Source organism: Mus caroli, unplaced genomic scaffold, assembly GCF_978045245.1.
Source record: "Mus caroli unplaced genomic scaffold, Mus_caroli_1 scaffold_14, whole genome shotgun sequence".
In the NCBI taxonomy this organism is placed as follows: domain Eukaryota; kingdom Metazoa; phylum Chordata; class Mammalia; order Rodentia; family Muridae; genus Mus; species Mus caroli.
Window position 1 is genome coordinate 5,341,456 of NW_028227269.1, and position 22,513 is coordinate 5,363,968.

Below are 22,513 nucleotides of genomic sequence, written 5' to 3' on the forward strand. Positions count from 1 at the left end.
GTTGAGGATACTATCTTGAAGTTTGTAGTAAGTTGGAAATAGCTCTGGAAGGTCGCATTATCCTAAATAGCATAGTATATGAAGTTGAATACTAGCACTAAGGTCAGCTTAGAGTCAACTTTCTTGTGTTCATGAATCAGGAAAGAAAAGCAACTGGTGGTGGAAGAAAGGAAAAGTGGGCAGATGTAGAGGAAAAAAAAAATGAAAGAACCTCAGAAGAGAGGAAAAACTCGTTTACCAAAACGACAAAGAACAGAGAGCGGGTAAAATTCAGGTGGGATGCTAGAAACGCTCTATGTGCTCCCAGCAACCTCGCTGACTATAAACCACCTACCCACCAAGCTGCCACCAAAACTCTCTCACGGGAGTTCCATGCAAAACGTTCTACCGGTCCCAACTTCCGGGACCGGCGCGGCGCGGCGCTGTGACGTCAGTACAGGCGGAACTTCCGGGTCTGGTGAGGCTTTGCCGAGAAGTCGGCGGACGACCCGGATACCTTGTGGGTGGGCAGGTGAGGTGATGCTGCCAGTACTGTGTGGTTTGTCTGAGGAAGAGTACGTGGGCTGCGCATGGGGTGATGCCAGGATAACTGAGCTGCCATCACCCCGCGTGCACAGCCGCTAGGCCATGCGGTATGCGATGGTACTACACTCGCCCGACCTGTGGCCAGGTCGCCAGAGGCTCCCTGCCAATGCGCTGGCAGCCAGCCTTCTAGAAATAAATCCAAGTCTGCGCTGGGGCTCCCCAGGCATCTGTGGTCGACACTGTCCCTCGTGGATTCTCCTAAGAAATCTGCTGACATTAAAATTACCTTTACCCTTGCAGATGATGTGTTGTTTCTCTGCTTTTAACTTTTTGTTTGTTTGTTTTACAAAATGCATGGCTTCTAATAGTATAGTATACATTTCTCCAGCGTGAGAAGCTCAGCTTCTTGAATCTATAGATTTATGTCCTTCCCAAATTTGAGAAGTTTCCAGATACTCTTTCTTAAAACGTGTGTTTTAGCCCCACATTGCCTTCTCTGAAACTCTAATTGCATGAATTTTAGGTCATTTGTCATTGTAGTACAAGTCCCGGGGCTACTGCTGAGTTTTTAGACTGTTTCCCACCAATTCAGGTTAGTAAATTTTGTGGATCTATCCACATTCTCTCATCTCGTTCTTTGTTGATACTACTCTGCCGATAATCCACCCCATAAGTTCTGTTCTTTCAATTATTACTTTTAAATTCCTTGCTCTTGTTTCTTATATAATGTTTATGGTACCTTCTGACCTTTAGTGTGCTCTTACATTTTTCTAGGTTTTGCTGTCTTCTTAGAAGAATATTTTAATCAAGCTCTTTCTTACTTTGGGAAACTGTTACATTCCAGGTGCCTTCAACATTTTTCTAAACTACTTTGATGAAGAAGTTGGAATGTTAGTAGGAGAGACTTTTAAGATCATCATGGGCAAAATATCAGGTCACTTTTTCTGAAACATTGTGTTGTATGCCTGTGTCATAAAGGGTCAATATGCTTATCAGTGTGTTGAAAGCTAATGCTATGTGACTAGTGAGGTGACGTCGTAAGAGGTGAGGCAACTTTGTTCTCAACCTCAGGAGGCAGCTTACATGCACTGCAAGAACCTATTAAAATTGGCCATGTGAAAAGATTAAATATGAATTAAATATAAGATTATGTGTTCAACCTATTATTGTTTTAGAGCATTCATTGTTAAGCTTATCAATAAAGGTAATTCCAGATGACCCCTGTCCCAGTGAACAAGTCAAAGCCAGCTGTTGAGTTTTTCTTAGCTAACTCTACTTTGGATTGTCCCAAAAACTGACTGTGCTGTACTCTATAAATTTCCAACCCACACAATCTGTGAGAATATAACATATCTTCAGGTATTAAGTTTTATGGTGGTGTGCCATGTACCAAGAATAAATGAAATCCCTTGTATTTTCTAGGAACCTTTTATTTTTTAAACTGTAACAGCTATCAGTGCATGTTCCTTGGAAGATAATTCTAGAATTACTTACTGGTTTCCCAACTCCTTAACCTGATATTCAAGGATGTCATAATCTGGAGTAGAAGAATCCCAGCACTAGTCTAAAATTGTGTGTGTGTGTGTGTGTGTGAGAGAGAGAGAGAGACAGACAGACAGACAGACAGACAGATAGACAGATTCTGTAAATCTGTCTCTTGTGATCAGCATTACACTTTATAGAGTTTTTTGTTTTGTATTATTTTTTGAGACAAATCTTCTATAAACCATACTGACTTTGAACTCCTGATCTTTCTCCTACCTCCCCAGGGCTAGAAAAATAGGCATGAACCACGACAGCTTGGTGTGTGGTTTGGGGGATTTGTTTGTTTGTTTGTTTGTTTGTTTGTGAGACAGTTTTATATACCAAGTAGCCCAGGCTGGTCTCAAACTCACAACATTCCTGCCTCAGCCTCCCAAATTCTGGGATTATGGGTATGCACCAACATACCCAGATGATAGTTTCCATGTGATATTCCTTGACTCTTTTAGAAAACCCTTATGGTTATTAGCAGTCTGGTTATGGCTCTTCTCTTTTTATAACGCCCTTCTGGTATTTTGCCTATATTTTAATTGGATTGTCTCTCTCTTATTCATAGAAGTTCTTTACATATTCTGGATATGTGAATGTTGGTGAAATCTATTTTGTATGTAAGATGCTACACCCAAAAAAATATGGGCTTGAAGACATAGCTCAGTGATAGAGCAGTTGCCTAACATATACAAAGTCCTGGGTTCAACCCCTAGCCTCACACAAAAAGTAATTATTTGTTTAGATAGATAGTATACAGAGATTAAGAGAATGAGAAGAAAAATCACAGAGTCAGAGAACACTGTAAACCTACATTCACACACACAAATATGCATGACACATGAGTAGCATTCAGGATTTAAACATGTTGCTGATTCTAACAACGATCTTATATCCAGAATACTACATATGAGAGTGCCTCCTTTCCTATCTCTTGATTATACTCTATCCATGTCTATTGACAAATGCAAGTTCTTAATCAAAAGAATGCATTTTAAAACTTGTTTCCTTTGTGGTTAAGGTACCCTATATCTTGTTTAAATAACCTTTGACTGTCCAAAGATCAAAAGATATGTTATAATGTAAACACTCATTGCTTGGAAGCTTTAGTGTTCTCTTTTCATTTTTGAATTATATGTGGCACTCTCTGTTTCCATATTGAGATCTAGTTAGCCTGTGTTGTTCGAAAGACCATCTCTTCCTTACCTCCATCCCTATTAGCTGGATTTTCCTTTTTCATTATTTTCTACATGCAGACATCCAGTTTGACCAGCACTGTTTGTTGAAGATGCTTTCTTTTTTTTCCCCCCATTATATAATTTTGGCTTCTTTGCCAAAAATCAGGTGTGGGTTTATATCTGGGTCTCCAATTCCATTCCATTCATTAATGTGTCTGTTTTTATGCCAGTACCATGTGGATTTTATTACTGTAGCTCTGTAGTACAGCTTGAAATCAGGGATGGTGATATTTCGAGCAGTTCTTTTATTATTCATGATTGTTTTTAGCTATCCTGGTTTTTTGGTTTGTTTGGTTGCTTGCTTGTTTTTCCATATGAAGTTGAAAAATCCCTTTTCAGGGTCTGTAAAGAATTGTGTTAGAATTTGATAAGCATTATGTTGAATCTGCAGAGAGACTTTTGGTAGGGTGACCATTTTACCAATCCATGAACATGGGAGGTCTTTCAGTTTTCTAATACCTTCCTCAGTTTCTTTCTTCAAAGACTTCAAGTTTTTACTATCCAAGTATTTTCACTTCTTAGAGTTATCCAAGATATTTTATATTATTCCAGGCTATTGTAAAAGATATTTCCCTTATTTCTTTCTCAGTCCATTTGTTATTTGTATATAAGAATATAGGAGGTCTACTGTTTGGGGGGTGAGAAAGGTTTGTTTTCTTTTAGTTTGGTAGGATTTATTTTTTGTTTGCTTTGCTTTGCTTTGCTTTGCTTTGCTTTGCTTTGCTTTGCTTTGCTTTGCTTTGCTTTGTGTTAATCTTGTATCCAGCCACTTTGCTGAAAGTGTTTATCAGCTGTAGGAGTTCTCTAGTGGAATTTTTTAAGTCTTTTGTATATATTCTATCATATCATCTACAAATAATGATACTTTGACTTCTTCCTTTCAATTTATATTCCCCTGATCTCCTTTAATTGTCTTATTGTTCTATCTAAAAGTTCAAGTACTGTATTGAATAGATATAGAGTGACAAGAAACCTTGTCTTATTTCTCAATTTAGTGAAATTACTTTAGCTTTCTCTCCATTTAATTTGATGTTGACTATACACTTGCTGTAAATCTGTAAATTGCCTTTATTATGTTTAGTTTTGTCCTTTGTATCCTTAATCTCTCCGGGGTGTTTATCATGAAGGGGTGTTGGATTTTTGTCAAAGGCCTTTTCTTCATCTAATGAAATGATCATGTGGGTTTTTTTTTTCTTTCACTTTGTTTGTATGGTGGATTACCTTGACAGATTTTCATGTATTGAATCATCTCTGCATCTTTGAGATGAAGCCTACTTGATCATGGTGATCCTTTTGATGTGATCTTGGACTCAGTTTGCAAGTATCTTATTGAGTATTTTTGCATCTATGTTCATAAGGGAAATTGGTCTGTTATTCTCTTTCTTTATGAGTCTTTATGTGGTGTGGCTATCAGGATAACAGTGACCTCATAAAATGAATTGAGCAATGTTCTTTTAGTTTCTATTTATTTGAATAATTTGAGAAGTTAACTCTTCTTTGAAAGTCTAGTAGAATTCTTCGTTAAAACCATCTGAGATCTCTCCAGCCTTTTTTTTAAAGATTTATTTATTTATTATATGTAAGTACACTGTAGCTATCTTCAGACACACCAGAAGAGGGAGTCAGATCTCGTTACAGATGGTTGTGAGCCACCATGTGGTTGCTGGGATTTGAACTCAGGACCTTCGGAAAAGCAGTCGGGTGCTCTTACTTGCTGAGCCATCTCACCAGCCCCTTTCCAGCCTTTTTATGTAGGCACATTGTGCTATGTACTTCCTTTTATCACCACTTTCGTTTTTTACCATAAGTTTGGCTCTGCTGTATATTCATTTTCATTGAGAGTGGGATATGTAAAAGATAAAGTCTCTGCTACAAGTGTGAGGGTCAGTGTATGATTTAAGCTGTAGTAGTGTTTCTTTTACAAAAGTGGATGGCCTTCAGATGTCCCTCAACAGAGGAATGGGTACAGAAAATGTGGTATATTTACACAATGGAGTACTACTCAGCTATTAAAAACAATAGATTTATGAAATTCTTGGGCAAATGAATGTATCTAGAGGATATCATCCTGAGTGAGGTAACCCAATCACAAAAGAAGTCACTAGATATGCACTCACTGATAGGTGGATATTACCCCAGAAACTTAGAATACCCAACATACAATTTGCAAAACAAGAGAAAATCAAGAAGGAAAACCAACGTGTGGATACTTCATTCCTCCTTAGAACAGGGAACAAAATACCCATGAAAGGAGTTACAGAGACAAAGTTTGGAGATAAGACGAAAGGATGGACCATCCAGAGACTACCCAACCTGGGGATCCATCCCATAATTAGCCACCAAACACAGACACTATTGCACATGGCAGCAAGATTTTGCTGAAAGGATCCTGATATAGCTGTCTTGTATGAGGCTATGCCAGTGCCTGGCAAATACAGAAGTGGATACTCACAGTCATCTATTGGATGGAACACAGGGCCTCCAATGGAGGAGCTAAAGAAAGTACCTAGGAGCTGAAAGGGTCTGCAACCATGTAGTTGGAACAACAATATGAACTAACCAGTACCCCCAGAGCTCGTGTCTCTAGCTGCATATGTAGCATATGATGCCCTAGTCGGCCATCATTGGGAAGAGAGGCCCTTGGTCTTGCAAAGATTATATGCCCCAGTACAGGGGAACACCAGGGCCAAGAAGTGGGAGTGGGTAGGTAGGGAAGCAGGGCAGGGGGGAGGGTATAAGGGACTTTTGGGATAGCATTTGAAATGTAAATGAAGAAAATATCAATAAAAATTTGAAAAAAAAAGTGGGTGGGCCTTGTATTTAGGGCATAGATGTTAAGAATTGAAATATCTTGGTGAATTTTTCCTTTGTTAATTATGTATTGTCCTTCACCATCTCTTTTGATTAGTTTTAGTTTGAAGTCTATTTTGTTAGATAGTAAAATGGCTATACAGCTTGCTTCTTAGGTCCATTTGCTTAGAATATATTTTCCCTACCTTTTGCCCTAAGGTAATGTCTATTCTGGATGTTGAAGTATGTTTCTTGGATGGAGAAGGAGGGTAGATTCTGTTTTGTAATCTGTTCTGTTAGCCTGTGATGTTTTATTAGAAAATTAAGGCTGTTGATATTAAGAGATATCAATAACCAGTGATTGTTAGTTTCTGTTATTTTGCTGCTGCTGGTGGTGGTGGTGGTGGTGGTGGTGGTGGTGGTGGTGGTGGTGGTGGTGGTGGTGATGGTGGTGTAATATGTGTGTTTGTGTTTGTATTTTCCTGGCATTCTTTAAGGGATTTATTAATTTCCTCTTGAAGGACCTCTATCAGATTCCACCATGTTGGACTATTCAGAATCCGCTCTGATAGGCTAGTTGGGCTCTAGCAGAGACATACTGTCCTGGGTGTTATTGTGTTCTTACAGTGGCACCTAAGCATCTGGGTTTGGAGTGATTATAGGTCTAGGTGCTGATTTGTGGATTTGTTTTTTCTAATTGTCATTGTGGAAGATTTTTGAAAGCGAGCTAGTCTGCTATTGCAAAATCAGATTTTAAACTTAAAAACAAACCTTGAATGACGGGTAACATTATTCAGTAGTAGAACACTTGCCTAGCATGTACAAGGCCCTGAGTTCAAACCCCAGCATTGCTCTAGTGAGAACCAACTGCCAGGCTCACCTCTGTTGTTTAATGCGTGGAGATAGCCAGCATATTGGTGTTTGAAACAGAGCTTCTGCTATTTTTCATATTTTCTTCACATACTGTCTTTCCATATGAAACACATTTTGTGTGTCTGCCATGAACCTTGAAAAAGTCAATCTGTACATGTCCAGTCGCCAAGTATTTCACAACTAGGTTAAATAGTGGTACCCAGGAAAACACATAAATCAATCTTCATTCAGAAGCAGACACATACAAAGTGTATGTTCTGCTCTGTTTCAGAGTGAAACAATAAGTGGTGTATGTGTTTGACAATGTGCATAAAAATTAGCTTTTTTAGAAGCTTCTTAGCCACCAGATGTGTGTAGTAAGTGCTACAAGTTATTATTAGATATCGTTAATAATTGAACTCTTGAAGATTGGGGGAGCTCAGTGCACTCAGAAGGACCTGAGTTTGGACCCCAAGTCCTCACTTAAAAGCCCTATTGAAACCTCAGCATAGGGAGAGTAGGGAGGGACATATTGGTCCTGAGAGCTTGCTGACCAGCCAGTCAGTTCATGTGAGACTGTATGGAAACATGGAGGTTCCAGAAAACAGTAAACCAAGATACCTAAAGTTGACCTCTGTCTGCTGTACATATGCATAACGGGTAAAGACACAGAGCCCAAAAGAAAGGAAGGAAATCCAAAAATCTCCCGTGTCTTTTTTATGTTTAATGTGATTGAAGGCTCTCAGGACATCCTAAAAATCAAGCTTTTTAAAAAGTTATGCCTGTTCCTACATGATTGTAGGGATTCTGAGTAGGTAAAATATAAATATAAAAAATAAAACAGCAGGCAGCCGGATACTGAAGCCCAGTAAGGTGCACATACAACTCTACTTTGAATATTTTTGTTCATCAGTTCAGCTTTATTGTTCTCATGGGCTTCGTACAATGTAGTTTATATATCGGCATTATAAATAGTATAGATATAATGAAAATATTAGTTTAATCTAAGCTTCATACTGATCAAATGCTGGTTTTCTGTTTTACCTATTTTTTTGTATAAGATTAAAGTGGAGAAATTATGTTGCCACATAAAATTCAAAATTCAGAAATGATTAATACACATAAGCACTGCCCTTAGGAAAACAGGTTTGCCTAAGTTTCACAAATTGCAGTCACACTTGGTTTGGTCTTGGTTCTCATCCAGCTAGACTCGATGCTTATCAAATTGATTTAATCCAAGCCTGCCTATAGGCTGTAGCTGAGGCTGACAGTGGAACTGTCACTCCTCAGAAACATACTTGTCTTACAGTGCTTTGTGTCATTTGCCGAACTGAATTACTTCTTAGGTAAGATTTTCTTTCCTTCTTCATGCTTGTTGAGAATAAGACAAACGAGGGCAGGGAAGGGAAGGCTGCCTGGGGAACACGCGTGGGAACTGCACACTCTCAGCCCTGCTTGGCTTGAGCTGACTTTAGAGCTGCACTTGCAGGTTTCGTTTTGCAGTTTTTAGAGACTGTGCTTGAATTTCTTATCTGCTTGAACTCTCATAAATCTCGAGGGAAATCAACCCCCCAAGGTGTCATTTACTTGTACTTAAGCAGTTAAGAGGCAGATGTGTTTAATGGCGGCTCCAGGAGGCGGGCTGGATGAGAACCAAGTGTGATTAAAATTTGTGCAACTTACGCAAACCTGTTCGTTTCCCACTGCTGAACTGTTAAGTGTGGCCAGTGGCTTCGAGATCCAGGTCCAAAGTTAACATTTTGTGTAAAGCCCCATCTAATTTTGTTTCTGACGCATTGTAAACATCAGAAAACCTTCACAAACAGAGTTCCTGTGCTATGGTAGGTAGTTCCTGAGACGAGGCTAGAGTGGCATTTACTGGTGACCTAAAATAAGTGTGTGTAAAAAGGTGACTGACACTTAATCAACACATTCGGTATCGGGAACGGTTCTCACTTTCGTAGGCTTTCTTTCCATTTTTGCCTAAGAAAAACCAATTAAGACTTGATTAAACATGAAATTTTGAGTATTTGTATTCATTTTTTCTTCCTACCTAAATTCACAGAAATGATAGTAAAGTAATATAGACATAAACAATGGAAATAAGGGACAGCAGATCCTAAGACTAGAGCAGTGAGACAGAAATGTTAGGAGAAAGGGAAACTTAAAGGCAGTTAGCAAGGCTGCCTCGATGGATACCGAACTGTAGCTTATCATTCTCCAATACCAGACATTGTACAACGGACTGTCTGTAGACCGCTTTATCACAGTTTGCTTAACTCCACGAATGACCGCTTGGGTTCCTTGGCACTTTGGCTATTGTAAACCACATTTTTATATCAGTCTTACAGAAATATTTTTGTAATTTTTGTTTGTTTTAGGATCAATTCTTCAAGCTGAGGCAAAGTGATTGTTTTTTATAGATTCTGGCCTAAGCTGTCAGATGGCTTTCAGATGTGTGGAATTTTCCATTACACTGCATCCTAACTGGCATTGCATTTGCCTTGATTAAGATGGTTAGTCTGGGGAAAGACATTGAGTGTGCTTACACTAAGTTTTAAGATTAGCTGGCTACCTAACCAGTGTCCACTTGAGAAAATGACTGTTCACTGGGGAAATGAGAATGCTTACTATACAAGGATGAAGATCTGAGTTCAAATCCCCAGCACCCACATAAAAGTCAGGTGTGACCAGAGTTCCTGTATTCTGAGCATAAGGTGATAGAGACAGGAGGCTCTCTGGAGCTTCTTGACTGGCAAGCCCAGCCAAAGAAAGAGCTTCATGCTCCGTGACAGACTATCTCAAGGAAATAAAGCAAAAAGGCTATACGGGAAAGCATTAGGTGTCCCCTTCTGACTTCTTCATACAAGTATATATACACCAAACACATACCACCAAACACTTTTTTAAAAGATGACAACAGGTAATATGAAGCAAGATACTGACAGGCTTCATGTGGGAAGCACAATTGAGCTGAGTCTAAGGTAGGAAAGATTCACAGAGGACACTACAGCATCTCAGGAGGGATATGTGAGTCCTAATTAAATCAGGAGACAGAAGCCACACGTTGTGTTATTCACAAATGGTGAGTGTAACACAAAGATCCATTAAGCTCTGATAGGAGAAAAGCCACAACATTTCTATGTAAAAGGAACTCTAAAATGACTACCCTAGACCTGGAGAAAACTATGTAAGGAAGGATAGACTTGAAGTTCAGAGCTCATTGGTGGTATGCTTGCAGCCCTAGTACGTGACAGAGAGGTGTGCTGGTTTGCACAGGCCAAAGCTAGTGTCCAGTCACTGTGAACCAAGACTGGGAGGAGGGTTCGCAGAGGGAGGCGGGACACTGCTGCTAGTCTGAGGCCCAGAGATGTGGTATGTGTAGGGGTCTCCTCATACAGGTGAGTTGAGTCCCATAGGTAAGTTCAGAGGAAATTAGAGCACACATTAAGTGTCAGTGGGATTGGAAATTGAAGAGATCTCCCTCTGCAGCTACCTGGAGCAGTGTTTTCCACCCTGGGCATCCTTTACCTTTTGAAACTCTATTGTGGGGCCTCGATGCTTAGCAGCATCCTTGCCCTCCACTCACTCCATTCCAGGAGTCCTTCTTAGTTCTGCCAGTGGAAAAGCTCCAGTGATTGCTATGGATCTTTTGCTGACAAAGTTTCCTCCAGTTGGAAAGCAGCCGCAGTTGGGGGATTTCACAGCTAACAGCACAGGGGGAGAAGCACAAGCTGGCAGGAGCCTGCAAGGAAGCCACCGTTGGAACTCTCCAATCTGCTCCTCTAAGAGCTCACCATGGCCTCCCCTCACAAAAGAAAAGCATTTTAGAAGCCTGGGTCAGAGCTGTGAATGCTAGGATGAGAGTGGGGCTAGACCTGGGGGTTGGGAGGCAGTCAGTTGGTCATTGACAGCGGAAGGGAAAGCATTCCAGAAGTAACTGAGGGACAGAATTGTGAGCAGAGTGACAGGAACAGAAGAGCTGTGGCACTATGGGAGGGACAGTTTAGACTGAGGGGCAGGTTGGTGTGAAGGGCCTAGAACAGTGATTCCCAGTCTTCCACAGGGGCAGCATATCAGATCTTTACATTACAATTCACAACAGAAGCAAAATTTACAGTTATGACGTAGCATCGAAATAATGTTATGGTTGGGGGTCCCCACAACATGAGGTCGCAGCATTAGGAAGGTTGAGAACCACTGGGTTAGAAGGATAGAGTTTTGAAATGTTAAGACAGTGCCCTGCAAGCGTAACAGAGGATCATTGATAGCCTCAGGGATTGCCTTGTCTGGCCTCAGTAGGAGAGGATACACCTAGCTTCATGGAAACTTGATGGGCCAGGGGTGGGGGTGGGGGGATGACCAGCTCAGAGAAGAGGGAGAGGGAGGGAGTGGGAAGGGTGACCAGGAGGGGGGCAGTGCCCAGGATGTAAAGTGAATAAGTAAAAATAATAATTTTTAAAAAGACTCAGTGCCCGCAGATGGAACAAAGAAGGGCACTGGAGGGATTACATAAAGAGTTCAGGATCACCAGTTTGTCTGTATGAAGTTATCTAGAGAATTATTTATGCCTGCTGCCTCATGTCCTAGACATTGTCTGCCTACCTCTTTCATAATTCAGTGACGTAGTGTTTCCATTACACAAAACAGTGTGCTTACAGAAGTTTTAAAGAAGAAGATGACTAGACTGAGCTCAGTGGCCTTCCATCCTGGGAGAGCTGAGCCTTTCACTAACCTTGGCCAGGTGGAGGTAAAGGGCCTGTGTCAGGTGAGGCACCGGGCCATCCGAGACCTGCAGACTAGGGAGGTGGATGTCATCCAAGGGAACTGTCACTCCCAACTGGAGACAGGGGGGAGCATGCTGATCTGGCTCTGATTTCTGCTCCTTTCTGACCATACGACTGCCTGTTTTGTGAGAATCCCCTTATTTGTCTTTCAGTCCTTTAATGTAGATAGTCGAATAGTGCTGTATCTTTGACACATGCCCTGTGGCATTTTCTTCTACGTGGTGTTTTAAGCTTCCCCCCTTTTTATTCTCCAGTACTGTCTTTGGCTCATGGTTTTCTGTTTTACTGTCTTTTGTGGGGGTGGGGGGTTTGAGAAAGGGTCTCCTGTAATCCACACTAGCCTCAAACCCTATGTAGCTGAGGAAGCTAACCTTGAACTCATGTCTTCGAGTGCTGAGACTGCAGGTGTGGTGCCGCACCTGCCAGCTGCTGGCTCTGTACTTTGTTTCTCACTCACCCTTTCCACCTTTTATTTAGAGATGGCCTCAGAAGTCGAGGAACAAATCCCTGTGCATGAGGAATTCTTTCTCTGTGGTGGAGTTGAAACCAAGATCATAAAATGTGGGCCCTGGACTAACCTCTTTGAGAAACAAGGTGTCAGCAAGCCAGAACAGCTTATCTTCATCATTCCCGGTAAGTCGAAAAGTCACAGGTTTTCAAAACCTCTGGTTTCAGAGTGACTGCCGGTAAACTGGAGAATCCGACAAATAAAATTACCACTACCAATGATAGTCACGGTTACTACTCTGGGTGTGTGTTTTTAGTTTTCTTTACATTTGTATCTTTTATATTAGTTATTGTATAGAGAAACCTTGTCTTATGTACCACATACATAGTTTTGTAATTTGCCTTGTAAATGGTTTTTTTTTTTAAATATTTACAGCTTTATAGAAGCTAAAGCTTTAAATAACTTCTTTCCACCTTTTTAAAGATGCTTATGCGCTTAGGTGGCGTTGCTGCTCTGGGATTTTCATCTGGGTTGTCTCTGACTTAGCTCTGTCACAGTCAGAGATGTCCGGTTGGTTGCAAGCATGAAGCTTTGGCCTTGTGTTCTTCCTGTCACCGTGGCAAGAGACCTTTGAGCTGTATTTTACCTTATTTTCCATATTTATGTGGCTGTACAGCTATTTTCATCATCATGAAACTGATCAAATTGTCTTTTCCTCTAAGCTTATGCAGACAGCCCTGCCCTTTTGCATGCTTTGTTTTGTTGATAATCTTTTGAGCTGGAAGCCCTGTGTTCTCTTTGCTTTCGAGCTGGGTGGTTCCTTAAGTTCCATTCATCGGATCAGTAAGGCTGTTGTTGCCCTCCTGGTCTGCAGGGATGTTTCTACATAAAACAGATTGTTCTGCAGCTGAGTCTATCTGTGTCCTCTGCCTCCGTGCAGTTAGCTCAGTGTATTTCCCTGTTCGTAGAATGCCTTGACATCTAGGCCTCGTCCTTGCTCACTATTTTCTTATCCAAGGTACTTTTTTCAGTTTCCTCATTTGCCTTCATAGTGTTATCTTATTGAGAGAAGAAAGAAACCTCATTGAACTGATCTTTAAAATTAGCTTTGTTCTGACAGATACTCAGAAACGCTTGTACTATATGCTCCTGGCATTAGTTCACACGTCCTTGTGTTCCTGTGGTACATCGGGGTGGGTGGGGGTCAGTACATGCTGCTAGCGTGGAGGTCGGAAGACAACATGGAAGAGTCAGTTCTCTCCTTCCACCACATGGGTCCCAGGACTCAAACTCAAGGTTTAAGTCAAACACTACTCTTTTTAAACGTGATAGTTTTATTAGTTCTTTGAGAATTTTATATAATGTGTTTTGATCATATTCTCCTCCCAGATCTCTCTCACGTCCCTATCCACTCCTAACTTCTTTCCCTCCCTTAATATCTAAGTCCAGTTTGTGCTGACCAACGTGTGCTAGGTATTGGTCAGCATTTCTAAATCAGCACGTACATTTCTGCACTCTGTTCTGACTATTGGCGGTTTTCTGTTCACTTCCGCCCAGGTGGAGGGTACACCTTGCCTCTTTGTACATAGTCACACACCCCTCCTTCCTATTTTTCTGTTTTTAATCTGGTCAGTGTTTAGTGCTTTTACAGTTCTGAGATTAAAATAGAACTGCATAATATTTGTATTGTCTCTTGTACTGTCTTTTAACTGCACTTCCTTTCCTCTTGGCTTGCCTTCACTGAGGGAATGTCTATCTCTGCTCCTTAGTTTCCTATGCTCCAGTCACCCCGTTAGCCTAGCACTTTTCTAGAAGTGAGAAGTTCTGAGACCTTCTTTCGGGGATGGTTCCCTTTGTTCTGGGGACTGTAGCCCTAGTGTGCTGTCCTTCACACCTGGTCTGCGCTGACCATGCTCCATGCTCCTGCTTGGCTGCCCTCCTGCAAATTCTCATTACTCTGTGTCAGGTTCGATCCCTTTCCTAGAGCTCACACTGCACTCTTGATATTCCCTCACTGTTGGTGAAGTGCTTTGGTTATTTCCTGAGACGTGCAGAGGAGCCATCTTGCCAATAGTGCAGCCTATCCAAGAGTTGTGTAAGGTTGGGGGTGTGGCATGGTGGTCTGAGTGTGTGCAATGTATGGAAGGAGAAAAAGACACTGTCTTGGACTTCTGGCTGGGAAATAATTTTTCCTTGGAATTCAGAGACAGTAATCCTTTCTCCCCACAGGGTCTGGAGTTGCTTGTTAGAAATTCTGGCGTCATTCTGATCATTATATTTTACTTGTGAAGTTTTCCCCCACAGTTCATGTTTTTGAGACTTTCTTTTTTGTTCTAAGAATTTAGAATTTTACAATGGAGCACTTTGGTATGGCTGGCATTTTCTACTCTGATTTGGGGTTTTAGTGGGTCCTTTAAGCCAAAGACTCTTAGACCTTGTACATGAGTGTCAAGCACTAAGCCTTTCGTTTGGTCTGTAATTTAAGGTGGTCTCAAACTGACAATCCTCCTACTTCACCCTCACAAGTGTAGAATTACAGGTGTACAGCATCACACCCAGCTTTATATACATGAATTCTAAGCGCTTTCCCCTCTTTACTCTTGCTTTACTCCTGGTTCATAGGAACAATATTATTTTCTTTGGCTTTTTTGTATTTGTTAAGTTTTCTACTCTATTCCTTTTTCTTATTAGTGTTTTTTTTCTTCAAATATTTTACTACATGTTCATTTTTAAGGTAAAGATAGGAAAAGCTGGTTGGCACCATTACAAACAGAGGTAGGGTTTGCCCACATGCCCGGAGCAATCAGCTACTGCCATTTTCCTAGGACTAAGAACCCCAAGATCCACGACAACCTCTATTAAGTTCTAACAGATGTGGGCAAAGCAGAATGGTTGGGTTCTGTGGGCGAGCCTCGTTGTGGGGTATAGCAGGGCATTTCATTAGCAGTCTCTGGTTTTTCGGGATCTGTTGCTCATTCTTCAGTTTTTCTGCGTGAAAAGTGGGAGCCTGTCTGCTAATGTTCAGAGCTGAATGGGGCAAAGGAGTCGAAGGTTCCCGTGCTCAGCTGGATCGGCTCCAACCTTTCCTCAGTATGGGCCTGCCATTCTCAGCTGGGTTGACAGTCCTGACTCAGCATCTCTCTTTTTTTAAGATTTATTTATTATTATATGTAAGTTCACTATAGCTGTCTTCAGACACACCAGAAGAGGGCATCAGATCTCAAATTAAGGATGGTTGTGAGCCACCATGTGGTTGCTGAGATTTGAACTCAGGCCCTTCGGAAGAGCAGTCAGTGATCATAACTGCTGAGCCATCTCTCCAGCCCAAGATTCTTCTTGAAACTCGGTCTCATAGCATGTGATAAAATGAACAATAGATGTACTCTACCAGCAGGGAGAGCTTGAAGTTATCAGCATAGTGGGTGCTGCTCCATGTAGCAGAGGTTTGATGAAGATGGGGTACAGAAAATAATAGACTCACGATCATGGACTGGAAGCACAGTGTCTTCCTGAAACAAAATTTGGCAACTGAAATGGACAAAATATGAAAGGATTTAAGAGGAAACTGAAATAGTCCCTGCCCCGCCACCTGGCTGTCTCCCATTAAGGGTTGAAGTTTCTTTCTGAGAGTGACTCTAGTGGAGAGTGAGGAGACAGACTGCTTGGGGATAGTAGAGTAGCCTATATACTGAATGAAAGGAATTAAATTTAAAAAAAAGTATATAAATTCTTCAGCAGCTTCACTATGAAATGGCAGACATATTGAGAGTACAGTCTGAAAGGGTCCAAGATTCATCTGCAGTCCTCAGAGTTAGGGGTGCTTAGGATGTTAGTTAGCCACTTCCAGCTAATGAAAGGACCTACGCTTCTAGTTCTTACAAGTAGTGCCTGCATGGGAATCAGCGCCTGAGGACACAGGTCCCTTTGCCCTGCCACCGATTTCTGATGCAGAAAAGCTGGAGGTGTCACAGTCATGCGTAAAAGAGGAATTTGTTGCTTAAACTTAATACAAATAAGTCCTTTTGGATTTGATAACTGTGATGAATTCTGGGGCAGAGGTAGTGACTCAATCCAGCTGGATTTTGCAATCACTTAACATGGGCATAACAAGAGGAGTGTCACTTAAGTATCCCGTTTCTCAGGGAAGACATGAGTGGCTGAGAAGGGTTAGGGTGGCATTGGCAAGTAAGTCTTAACGTCTGTGAAGTAGCTGAGTGAGGTAGGCTGCCCACTGAATGCCCCGCCTAGGGGACTCGCTTTACTTATTGTCTCTTCTGTGTATTCTGCAAAGACCAAAAATATCACCTCTGCCACTGAGGTGTGTGAGGTATTACAGAGTAGTGAGAGCTCTACTCACAAGGTTCAGGGGCAGAATGCCCACAGGGAAGCCATGCTTCCTGTGTGCCGAGGAAGTAGAGGAAGCTGTTGCCAGGTGCACTGCAGATGGAGGGAAGTGGGACACATTCCTGGTTCCATGGTCTCTTTCCTCTGTGGCCTCAGTCATTTCTGTCAGATTCCTGAGAGGCCTAGGCTTATTCTGCTCCTTAGTTGGTGGCATTCCATTACCCTGTCTTTGGGAGCTCATCTACAGGAACTGTCATGAAAGTTGGGGTGCGTGTTTACAGGTGAAGGCATCTGGAGTTCTGTGGCCTCTCCAGGTGTGCTATCTTCAGCAGCCTCCTTGTGTTGCACTGTGTGTTGCTCTCTAAATGCTATCCATCCGTGGTTGTATAGAACCTTCATTTTTCAGAAGGTTGCTAAGAACAAGGGTAAAGAGGTCAAACCTGCCCAGTCCTCCGAGATAGGTGCAGTGAAATATGAAGACGGTGGTAAGTGGATCCCAGAACCACACCAGCTGAGAGGAGAGAACCTTGCCTACACAGAGGTAGATAAACTTGGTGGAGAAATGGTCAGCATGGTGGCACATGACTATGATCCCAGCACTTGGCAGGCTGAGTCAAGAGGACTGCTTGGAGTTCGAGGACAGCCCTGGATGCATGGTAAAGTACCAGGCCAGGATGTTCTAGAGTGTGAGAAACCCTGTCTTAAAGGTGAAAGAGAGGGTAAATACAAAGACAAGTAGACATTAATGGAAAGAGACTAGTGTCACTGTGTGTAAAGACTGTATATAGAGGGTAGGAATTCTGATTCAGTGTTTCATGGTCAGTATGTTTAAAATTGTACCTATATTACTAAATACACTCCTGACAAACTATAAGTTCCAATTTTACTCTAAGATGACTATGTGACTCATTCAGCTTATAAACATGATAAGTAAAATCTATTTTTAATGTTAAATGAATCCTGTCATCTACAGTCACTTCTACTTAGTCATAATGTACTTTTTAAAAACATCTTAATGGATCCAATTTGCTAGCCTTTAGATTCGAATTTTTCATGTGTATTCATTGGAATACTGACTTGTAGTTCTGTTTTTCTAGAAGTTCCATCTGGTTTTGGCATGAGGGTAATATATACCTCACATAACAAGTTGATAACTATTTCTTCCTTGTGTGTTATCTTGAAGAATACCTATAAACTTGATAGTATTTTTCCCTTTCAAATATTTGACAGCATTTAAAGGTGAAGCCATGTAGGTCTGGATTTGCTCATGAGATCTTTAATTTTTAAGCTTGACTTTCTTTAGTTCTTAGTGGGACCATTGAGATTATTGAAGTCTTCTTGAATAAGCTGTGGTGCTTTGTATCTTTATAGGAAGTTACCTATTTTATGTTTTATATATATTACTAAAATCATAATGTTTTCTAATTATTCTTATAATTAAAAAAAGGATTGAAACCTAATCATGCCTTAACTCTTAACCAGCCCCTGTGTTTCGTAGACTAAAAGGCAGATTTCTTACTGTAGTCTCAAGATGCTGACTAGGTTATCTCTCCCCCTCCACTCTGTGCAGCCAGGCTTTGGAATCCAGGTGTGTTCCTTGGTAACGATGTTATTGAATGTAATAGGAAGAGCCAAGGTCTGGGGGACTTGTGTTGCTTTAGTAACTATGCTCTTTACTGCTTCACTGCCTTTGTCTTACCTTCTGGGCCTCAGAAAAGTCACTTCCTCAGACCTTGGGTTTGTTGTTTTTTAAGTCATACTAATACCTATCACAACATCCTATCTATACTACTACCTATCGCAACATACTAATACCTATCAAACACTTGTTTTGTTTGTAAGAGTTATGCCATTGGTGAATCAGCTCACCCACTTGGTTATGTGTGTATATTCCCTCATACTGTATAAACCCCATGGAGCTCCTGTGTGCCTATGTATGGCACAGTGACTTCCAAACAGCAAGTTCCCAATGCAAATGTAATGGTTAAAATAATATACAATGGAAGCTATACAGTGGGAATAGGGAAACTGAGCATATTGTAGTTGGCATTTGACTTGATGATAATAAAATAGTATATTAAAGTAAGAAGAATTAATTAGGATCCTATAATCAATAAGAGGATGGGCTGGAACCTACACTGCCAAAAAAGCCGTTCTATAGTGTGCCGTTACCTTGTGCTCAAAGTGTTTTTGCATAACCTGTCTTTAGAACGGTTGAATCTAAATCATTGCTTGTAATAATTCTAACAGCTTCTGTTTACTGATGGTTAGTTTCTATTGCTGTGATAAAACACTATGACCAGAAACAAATTGGGGAGGAAATGGTTTATTTTATCTTATAGCTTTACCTTCCATCATTCAAGGAAATTAGGGCAGGAACTCAAGGCGGAAACTGATGCAGGGGCCATGGAGGAGAGCTGCTTACTGTCTTGCCTCCCTTTGCTTGATCAGCATACTTTCTTATAGCACCCAGCCCAGGGATGCTACCACCCACAGTGAGCCGGTTACTCCCACATCAATCATCACTCAAGAACATTGCAGCCCAGGCTTGCCCACAGGCCAGTCTGATGGGAGTATTTTATCAATTGCAATTCCCTCTTCCCAGATGTCTTTACCTTGTCTCAAACGTTACACAACCTGTTTGTTCTCACTGCCACATCAAATGAAGACTGAGTTAGAACGTGTAAACACTAACTTCAGGTACAATCTTCCTGTGCTCAGAGGGTTAGCAAGTAACACCTCTAGCATATGTTGACTATGTGGCATTAAAATGTGATTTGAGGATAGAACACGCTCCTGGGAGGCCACAGTCAGTAAAATTTTTGTAAAGTAATATGTAAGCTAGGCAGTGGTGGTACATGCCTTTAGTCCCAGCACTGGGGAAGCAGAAGCCAACGGATCTCTGTGAGTTCAAGGTCAGCCTGATCTACAGAGAGAATTCCAGGACAATCATAGCTACACAGAAACCCTGTCTCGAAAAAACTAAGGAGGAGGAGGAGGAGTAATTAAATATAATTTCAATCAGAATCCCCAAAAGAATTTTTAAGTGGAACTAAAGTTTGAGACCAGCCTAGAAAGTTTTAAACAAAGAGAAAGGATTTGCCCTGCCAGTTACTAAAATATGAGCATGTACACCTGTATGGTGTGTGTGTGTGTGTGTGTGTGTGTGTGTGTGTGTGTGTGTGTGTGTGTAAAGGTGTATAAGATGGAATGTTTTACAAAGGACTAAATGACAAATAAATTGAATTATTTGATTCCAACACAAGAAGTTCCTGCAGAGGTTCAGTGCTGGATCAGAAGATGCTCCTATGGGGAGGGAGGGGGTGCAGAGGGGGATTGGGACAGAGTTAGCGGTGTATGACACTGGCTCTTAGATGGGAAGATGTTGAGTGCTGTTCTCTACTTAATGCTCAGCAGCAGCATCCCCATTGGGAAGGTTTACATTTATAAAGAGGGGGCAGACACTCACAGACAGCATGGGTGCCGCCTTCTGTTGATAGTCCCCTTCTCCCTTCCCTCATCTGCAACTGCACAATGACTGCAAGCTGACCATAGAGCACGTTTGAGAACGTTTTCATGTTACTTGGCAAAGTTGCCAGTTAACCCTACTGTAAGATGCTCAAAACTTAAAGCTTTCGGTCAGAATACTACAGGAGCATGATAACAGTATGAACAATGAAACCGTTACAGAGTGCCATGATTCCAGAAGGCTGTACAAGGGGAATAGTTAACACCTATATAGCTGTTACCATGTTTCAAGTCATGTTAGAATATGCCTTAATCTATAAATTCCCTGAGCATCATGTACATTTATACATCATCCTGTTCTGGAGGGGAAGTCAAAGCATAGAGAGAGTAAACAACTTCTGAAATTTACAGTCCATAGGGAAAGCCAGTCTGCCTGCATTCTTAACCATTTTTACTGTGCTGCCTATCCAAGGAGCTACAAAATAGGAACACTAGGTGTAGATGCCAATCGTGATTCAAATACCATCGTCACAGATGTGTTCAGCCAAAGTAGAGAAAACCCGACAGAATGAAGAAATCAGGAGACATCTATGACAAGGACTACAGACAGTGAGAATGTGTACAGATGAGGAGTGCAGGCTAGATACCCCTACTTCATTGTCTTTCACCCTGCAGCCGTAACGTATTCATTATTCTGTTTCTCTGTACCTAACCCATGTCAAAAATACATTCTACATTCTACAAATAAGTCACATGTAGTGTTTATTTCAGTCAGTGATCATCCACATACATATACACTACAAATACTTGTGGTAAGTGACAAGATAACACTGAATAAACTCCCTTGAGTTTTCTAAGATTGTGGCATTGATTTGACTGGCATGGGTTGGTTGGTTTGTTTTGTTATTGATTTCTTCTAGTTTAACTTTGGTACAGGTTAATAACTTAATAATGATCTGAAATGCCATAGGTCTGATCTTGAAATGCCATAAAGACAGGATTAGTGGTTTGGGGCTTCAGCCAGGTGACAGTGGGAAGCCACATAAGGGTGACTTAAAAGGATATTTCTGTGCTCTGATTTGTGGCTTGAAGATCTTCCTTGTGATACCTAAGTATAAATGTGAATGTTACTAGATTTGTAGAGAATGGTATGAGAAACTCTGAGCCACCTTTTCTGGCCTGTACATAACCTTGCATAGGTCTATTGCTCTTTCAAATCCTGAGTCTTTTCTTTCCCTAGGTAACCCAGGCTACTCCCCCTTCTACGTGCCATTTGCAAAGGCCTTGTACACTTTGATGAAGAGCCGCTTCCCAGTATGGATAATCTCTCATGCTGGGTTTTCGGTGAAGCCCAAAGACAAGAAGGTTCTTACAGCACCACAGGGTATGTCCTAGTTAACAGCTTGTTAGCATTCACAGTTCACAAGCAAAAGCCTCTGCTGTGTCCTGAGACCCAGGGCCACATTTTTATAAGTTTGAGAAGGGAGAGCTGGGCTCCTGTGTGGTGGTATGCTAGATGGTTTGTTAGGGAAAGGATGGCAGTGTAGCATTGCACATATTTGCATTTTACCAATAAGAATTCTCAGATGTTGACTTTCCTAAAGTGTTTAAGTAAGAGAATACATAATTTAAATTCCCTTCAAATGTTAAGCGTATGCCAAGGGCTTTTCCCCTTGGTGGTTGGAGGGAGGTAAGGACTTCTGTCTTGCTTCGCTCCTGGTTCTTACAGACCACTTCTTCTGAATTAAAGACACAGTAACATTTTACCTTTGTATTTTTTATGATTATATATTCTTGATTCTCTTTGAAATTAATATACAGATTTCAATACACAAAGTTGTACTTTACAAATGATCTCAGGTGATATTCAAGGCTAGTTTTGATTAATTAATTTTTAATTGTACTCTGGCCACTCACCATCATATCAGATGTAATTATTTTCTATTTTAAAATGACTGGTTATGATTATGTATGTGAACTCTTCTGAGTACTCTCTGAACATTAGTGTATTCAGGTAGATAAATAATACCAATTTATCTTGTTCATAACTTTACAGTTTATAGATGATCTCTTAGTTCTAGTGACTAATGCATGTTTTTATTCATTTTTTTAAAGTAAATATTGTATTTTTCAAATTAAAATGGTATGTACCTGTTAGGTAAAATTTGTACAATACAGAAGCTAAGTAAAATGTTTTAAATTGCTGCTTTATAATTTAAAATTGGAAAAGAATATTATAAATTATAATGCTTTGATTTAATTATGATCAAAAATTGTTAACTTCAAAATAAGTAAACACTGGCACATTAACACCAAGAGAAGAGATCCTCTAGTACTTTACTGCTGGGTACAGGAGCCCAGGCATCTTGCACAGACTGAATGAAGCCTGTGGTTTTGTTTCCCTTTGTAAAACTGCAGTGATGAACTGTGTATCTTAGACCTGACTAATGTACTTACTTTTTTCATAAAGGTACTGATGAACATTATTTATGTACTGCTGGTTACAGTTCAGAAACATGCACAAGGAAAGG

The 22,513-nt window shown here is 40.9% G+C and overlaps 1 protein-coding gene across 2 annotated transcripts in view; it reads left to right on the forward strand.

Moving 5' to 3' along the window:
- The first annotated feature begins 440 nt into the window (after positions 1–440).
- Positions 441–22,513, forward strand: part of Ldah (lipid droplet associated hydrolase) — a 94,463-nt gene continuing 72,390 nt past the window's right edge. The window contains exons 1-4 of one of the 2 annotated variants that reach the window (XM_029484714.2): positions 452–511; positions 1,049–1,117; positions 12,200–12,355; positions 21,223–21,366. In XM_029484714.2, coding sequence (XP_029340574.1) covers positions 12,202–12,355; positions 21,223–21,366 — 298 coding nt within the window. In that variant the 5' untranslated portion in view covers positions 452–511; positions 1,049–1,117; positions 12,200–12,201. Of the gene's footprint in view, positions 512–1,048; positions 1,118–12,199; positions 12,356–21,222; positions 21,367–22,513 lie in introns of both variants that reach the window. The other variant, XM_021178871.3, reaches the window with a different exon arrangement.